General features: G+C 34.1%; 1 protein-coding gene across 7 annotated transcripts in view; it reads left to right on the top strand.

Moving 5' to 3' along the window:
• Positions 1–2,178: 2,178 nt before the first annotated feature.
• The window catches only part of LOC107863889 (protein NPGR2), a 10,410-nt gene continuing 5,533 nt past the window's right edge, over positions 2,179–7,055 (top strand). The window contains exons 1-4 of one of the 7 annotated variants that reach the window (XM_016710076.2): positions 2,590–3,184; positions 3,335–3,615; positions 3,693–3,937; positions 6,455–6,540. In XM_016710076.2, the coding sequence (XP_016565562.1) occupies positions 3,385–3,615; positions 3,693–3,937; positions 6,455–6,539 (561 nt within the window). In that variant the 5' untranslated portion in view covers positions 2,590–3,184; positions 3,335–3,384 and the 3' untranslated portion in view covers position 6,540. Of the gene's footprint in view, positions 3,616–3,692; positions 3,946–6,454; positions 6,541–7,055 lie in introns of all 7 variants that reach the window. The other 6 variants (XM_047409316.1, XM_047409319.1, XM_016710074.2 and 3 more) reach the window with 6 other exon arrangements.

Consider the following 7,055-nt stretch of genomic DNA (forward strand, 5'->3'; position numbering starts at 1 on the left):
CATAAACGAGAAATAAATAACATTATGCTAAAATCAATTAATCAATCAACAATGACCAATGGTCGGAACATCAAAAGGTTTTAGTGAATACATGCTTAGCACAAATCCATACCTTGTAAATATCTTTTCATCTTCATAACTATAGGTAAGTGGTATATGAATCAAGAAGATCATGTCTTCCTTTTTGGTAAAGCCAAAGGTTGACGCTTTAGTATTAAATGTTAAACTTTAAACAATATAGTCAACCATCTCACCAAAGCAGAGAGAAAATTTGATTCTTGAGTACAAGAAATTTGTAGGCAGAGGAAAAACTTAATACTAGCAACAACTGAGAATAAAATTTAGGTAGAAAAAAATTACAGCAACATTTATGCTGTAAATATTATGAAATCTAACAAATGAAATGCTTACAGACTTAAAGTGATAACAACAGCCTATCACCATCATCATATACATCGACACATTCTCCAACTTGACACCATCTTTCACTTTGGCATCTTAAGTGAATGGTGTTCATTTTTAACACCTAAAACAATCTTCAAGTGTGTTATTTTAACACTTTTTTCATAAGCAGCAAAAAAATACTATGTGTGTGTGCAACACACACTAGTGACATGAAAATTGACGAATAAAACGATGGACATTTATCATTTCTCTCCAAATTAATTTTTAAATAACTAATTTTAATCAAAATAAAAAGATGTCAATTAAATGTTGACACTTGACATTTTTTAACCCAAATAATTGTAAACAAAATGGATTATGATTACCCCCACCCCCACCAAATTTGTCTTCTTCATCCCACCCACCCACCTCCACCCTCCACTCCCTTCCCCACCCCTCAGTCGTATTCTCCAATTCCTATTGCCATTTCACCTCCTCTGCCCACCCACCCACCCCCACCAACCCCTACAATCAAAATCTTCTCTTCAATTACCTTTTACTACACAATCATCTTTTCAAAAAAAAAAAAAAAATTTTTTTAAGAATTCATCCCAAACAAAATCTGTTAAAAACTTGTTGAGATTTCACAATTGGAGAAAATTTTCACAATTAAATTGCATTTGACATTATTCATTCTTTCATATTAACTCTAAAATTCATTTCAATTTTTTTCATTATTGAAGGAGCTTAAAATTGAGTACAATTGAGGCAAAAATTGAGCTAAAATGAGTGATTGAAAATTATGAATTTATAGAAATTGAAAAAAGAAGGTGATGGTAGATTAATTTGTCACTACTTTTGATTATTATTAAGGAAGAAGTCATGGTTGTTTGAGTAATTGGTGGATAAAAATGAAAAAACGTGTTGGGGGAGATCAAAAGGAAGAAGAAAAAGAAACAAAATTAGTAATCTTTAAGTTTTCCACGCGCTCAAAATGTGTGCAATACACACAAATATGACAAATCAGCAAAACATATCAAAATGACACAATTGATGACTACTTAAGGTGTTAAAAATCAACACCATCCATTTAAGGTGCCAAATTGAAAGACGGTGTCAAGTTGAGAAGTCTGTCCTGCATTTTGTATTAACTTTAATCCTTATCTGAGACACATATATAAAATTAATATATGATAATACAAATCTTATGATAGAACAAAGAAAAAAGTGCTAAATAAATAAATCGCTACAGATTCTAAAAATCGAAAAATCAAATCAAGTCTTCTTCTTTTATTAAAAATAAGAGTGGACAAAAATCCTAAATAACTCTTCATCTATTAGGAAAAGAAAGACTCGAATTGAACCTTCTTCTTCCATTAGAACAAAAAGAACCTCAAGTAAACCCGTGATTTAAGTCTTCTTTCTTTCATTAGAATAAAAAATCCTCAAGTAAAATCCAAAAAAATAACCCACAAAGCCCAGATAAGAGGCTTATCAAAACTAAAAATAACCCACAAAGCCCAGATAAGAGGCTTATCAAAACTAAAAATGACAAATAATAGTAAACTAATTTTAACAAAAAAAAATACCCAACACAAGAGGAAAACAACTTCTATCTGATCTTCCTGATTAACAAAGAAGAAAGATAGACATTCGAATGCCACGTGTTTTGTAACAGTTTATACTAGTTATATGCATATGGACTACCATTCTAGTGCTATGAAATAACTAAAATACCCTTAGGAGAGAAATTTTTAAATATTTAAGATGAAGCACACATGTTAAAATTTTAATGCTTCTAAATTATAGAAAAATTAACAAAAGTTTGCTGAAAATATGATTTTATTTTAGTACAGTAAATAAAAATGAGTCTGCTTGATTTACTGGCAATGATATGGTATTTGAAACTTCATTTTTTAAAATACTATCATTACCGTATCAAATCATTATTGGGTTCTCAGACTCTTCTTGAACTCTATTTGTTTTGGTAATTTTACGAACAAACAAGAAAGTAGGTAGACATAATTTAACAACAAAGAAAAATTTGAAGCTTTTTTGTATTAATTCTTTGGTTGATGACATAAAGATTGGAGTTTTGATTCATGCGTCTGGCTTCTCTTGTTTTCAATGTCTCTTCCTAATGGTGAAAAAGGTAGTATAATTCTTTTCCATGTTCCAAATTATCATTTTTCTTATCATGTTATCATTACTTTTTTTTTATCATATAAAAATAATATAATTTTTTGATAAAGGGACTCGGATAACGTACATTCCCCAACTTTCAATATGACATAGAAAAAGTAAAAAGAAAAATGATTTGACATTGGGGGACAAATATAAGTTTGAATAAATTAGAAATTTTGCCACTGTGCTTTAAATTTTTCACTTTTTGGTTTCTATCACTTTATACTGTTACTATACTTCATTTGGTATTATTTTGCTATAGTTACTGTTCCTCCTTTGTTATTCTTTTTCATGCCTTGTGTGATTTTTTGTCTTGGTTTCTCCATCTTTGCTATTTTCTCAAGGGGAGGTCTATCGGAAACAACCTCTCAATCCATATCTCTCAAGGTCTGGGTACACATTAATCTTCCCAGATCCCGCTTGTGCTACTACACTGAGTATATTGTTGTTGTTGATGATATATTATTTCTTAGAGAAGTTTGTGGTTTTGTGTTTATTACAGTGGGATGTTGTACTCAAAGAAACATAGAAGCAAGGGAAAGTAAGGAAAGAAATATTTGGCTGGAAAGCAGTAAATTTATTGAGGGGAGGCAGTAATATGGTTGATCATCATCATGTGAATCCCCTTATCCTTTTCATTTTGTTATCCCATGATTGTGACTTTCATTTAAATACGAAAATTCATGAGTGGTACTTGTAGTTTTTTAGTTCTAGCTAATTTCCTTGACAAATGAGCTTAACTCCTTATTGGTGTTGCTCTTTGAAGGATTGTGTGAGAGATTGTAGAATATGAAGAATGTTAATTGAGTCAACAAAATGGGGAGACCTCAGACTAGTCTGGAAGTACGCAAGATAATGGATTGCCTACGCTCATCTGAACAAATCCCGATGGATGAACTGGTTCCATCTCCTGAGTCCCCTGCAACTAAGGATTACATATCAAGTGTCCATTCATCAAGAGCTGGAGAAGCTGGACAGAAGCCTGATACTGGAAATATTGAAGGAGCTGAATCATCTTTGCGTGAGAGTGGTTGTCTGAATTATGAGGTAACTTCCCTGTTTAATTTGCATGTAGCAGAATTTCCATTTGGTGGCAGTTTAACTAAGTTGTCAATATTTTCTAGGAAGCAAGAGCATTACTAGGAAGATACGAATATCAGAAGGGGAACCTAGAGGCCGCTCTTCTTGTTTTTGAAGGGATAGATATTGCCTTGGTGACTCCTAATTTGAAACTTGCCCTTGCCGAAAGAGTGAAAACTCAAAAGAGACGTTCACAGAGTTTTTCTAAACCAACACTGTCCATACACGCTGTGAGTGTGCTCCTTGAAGCAGTCTTTCTCAAAGCGAAATTTTTGCAGGCTCTTCAGAGGTACAAAGGTAGAGTATATGTCGCAGTCAATATCTTTATGAGCACTTTTTTTTTGTAATAGTCATTTCAATAATGGACAAGTTTGTTCACTTTGCTTCATTTATTAGTATTTTATTTTATCAGTCAGGTGCAACGGCACAATACATAGTAATATATTTCTCATTTTACTAGCTTCCCTAATGTTTTCTTTTTCTGGAAAGTGGTTGCATTTCATCAGTTTTGCATGATGATATTCTGAATGTTTGCACTTTCAGTCTGTGCTTTTGTTAACCTATCCTTCACTTATCTAGTCAATTGAGTCAATAAATTATCCTGAAAACCTGTAGATTACCTTGTTTTTTTAATGCTTTTGGATTTCCAACAATGTACTAAATCCATACTTGATACTTGATGAATACTGAGAACTAAAAAATGTCATCTGCAACTCTGCTACACCCATCCCAAGTGTATCAGGTTATATTAAATCTTTTACTCGGACTGTATGTTGGTTTCCATAAATGAGCGTGCTTTAGGCTTTTGATCAGACATTCTGATTAATATGCTTTTTGACATATTCAAATGATTTCGCTTGGGTCATACCTTGGCTTTGTAGTTAAATTTTCCACTAGACTTGTTAGAGAAGATTGTCCTTCGATTCTTGACCATCTCTCATATGCATTATCTATCTCAAGTCGTTTAAAGACTTTGGCTAGCAAAGTAGAAGAGTTGCTTCCCATAATTATAGATCGGCAAGAGATGTATCTTATTTTAACTCTCTGCTATTATGGAGGAGGAGATGACTTCACTGCATTGAACTTGTTACAGAAACTGTTGAGTAGTACAGAGGATCACGCCTGTATTTTAGGCTTGTTATTGGCTTCAAAAGTATGTGCTGAAATCCCAGATTGTGCAAGCGAGGGGATAATTTATGCTCAAAGAGCTATTGAAAGCCTGCAAGAACAATGTAGTGAGTTGCTGGGTGTTGCCCATTATGTATTAGGGCTCTCACTTACAGCTCATTCTAGAACAATACTGACTGATTCCGAGAGGGTTAAGATACATGCAGATGCACTTAAATCCTTTGAATCGGCTGGAAAGCTAACAAAGATGAGTGATACTAATATCATATACCATCTTTGTCTAGAAAATACTGAACAAAGAAAGTTGGATGCCGCAGTCCATTAGGCAAATTGGTTGCTTAAACTGGAAGATGGTTCTACTCTGAAAGAGTGGATGTTACTGGCTCGGGTGTTATCAGCTCAGAAACAGTTTCTCGATGCTGAAACTGTCATTAATGTTGCCTAGAGGGGAGTGGAAAGTGGGATCATGGAGAATTGTTGAGGATCTAAGCTGAACTACAAATCGCACAGGGTCAAGTGAAAAATGCTATAGAAACATATACTTAGCTTCTTGCTATTCTTCAGGTTCAGAGAAAAAGCTTCAGATTGGGGGAAGATCTCAAAGTAAGCAAGTCTTTCTCTTATAAGCTGAAATGGAGTTTCTCGACAAAAGCTTTTTTTCATCTGTCTTATTTGATGCTTTTATAGGTTGTAAGGGGTTTGCTAGTAAAATAACCATGTTGAAGAATGAAAAAAGTCCCACATTGGTGGTTAATGAGATATGTGGTCTCTTTATAAGGCTTGGGCAATCCTCCTCCCTTTGAGCTAGCTTTTGGGGTATCAGTTTGGCCCAAGACCTAATTTTACAAAACATGAAGCTTTTTATACATAACTCTATAGAGCTTGAACTATGTGTATCAGTTAACTAGCTGGTTAGCTAACAATTATACAGGTTGTGCCTGCTAATATAAAAATTCCATGGCTAGTGAAAGCCAACAGAGCTATCCTATCAATCAGAGATGAATGTTAAGGGAGGGACTAAACACATGTAGCATGCGCATTGCTTCCTAAACAAATTGCTCGGAGATGCTTGGGGATCTCAATTAAACCATGCTTCTCATGCAAACACATCAAATGGGATATTGGCAGACCAAAGCACGTCTTTATTTCTCATTTAAAATGGTCTTGTTTGTTTCATATGGTTACATATTGCATAACTGTCCGATGCAGTTTGTCCGTTTGGTAATTTATGAAAGGTTTTTCCCTTTCTTTTTGTGTATGTATGTAAAGGAGAGGTTGGGTTGGTAGGAAAGGGGAAGGTAATGCTTTTATCACTGTCTCCCTGACCTTTAAAAGTTTGATTGTTATAAATGTTAGGCTTTTTCTTCTGGTATTACTAGCTAGCTCTGACCCTTGGAATGGGAGAAGTCTTGAGTTGCTTAGCACAATGGTGGTTTCCTTGACATAATGGGAGGTGAATGAAAACTGATATGACCTTAAAGCCTCATTATAAACCTTCGACAGATGAATATGTTGGGCTTCTCTTGCTTCTTTTGATGTGCAACCTTGCAGACGTTGACTTTTTCACTTGTCCTTCTTAGGGGCTGTTTTAGCCCATTTGCTTGCCTTACATTCTTAAAAATGACATCTTTTTTTTTGTGGATAAAGAAGTAATAATTTGACCTTATGTGCATAACAGGAGTTTGGAGACCATTGCAGAACAATGGAGTTGGAAAGCTGGCTTGATCTTGCTTCCATTTATATTAAGGGGTCGTTTGGTGTAAGGTATTAGAACAAATAATCCCGGTATAAAATAAGTCTTCCGGGATAAAATTTTTGATAGCTTGTTTGGTTGTTCAAGTTCGGGATAACTTATCCCGGTATTAACAAATAGTACTGGGATAAGTTATCCCATCATTTTGATGGTATAACTAATCCCATCATATTTTATCTTGGGATAAAACCATGAAATGACAAAATTACCCATCAAATCCTTTGATTATCACTTTCACTGTGTGACTGGATGTGTTTTAAGATTAAGTTGGACCTCAATCTGCTAATATTAAGCTGTCTGTTAGAGTATATATGCTAGTTTTTCTGTATCTGTCATCTTACAACAATATTTGGGAGGGATTAAGACATTGTTGTTGTTGTCTTCTTATGAAGATTACCAGTTGAAAGGTTCTTCTTTAATATAATCTCTCTTTCATGTAAGTGTACCATCTGTACATGATCATACATCCCAACTTAGCAAGTACTCCATCTACACATCTTTACATGATCTCTTGAAAAATAGCATG

This window comes from Capsicum annuum, chromosome 3, assembly GCF_002878395.1.
Source record: "Capsicum annuum cultivar UCD-10X-F1 chromosome 3, UCD10Xv1.1, whole genome shotgun sequence".
In the NCBI taxonomy this organism is placed as follows: domain Eukaryota; kingdom Viridiplantae; phylum Streptophyta; class Magnoliopsida; order Solanales; family Solanaceae; genus Capsicum; species Capsicum annuum.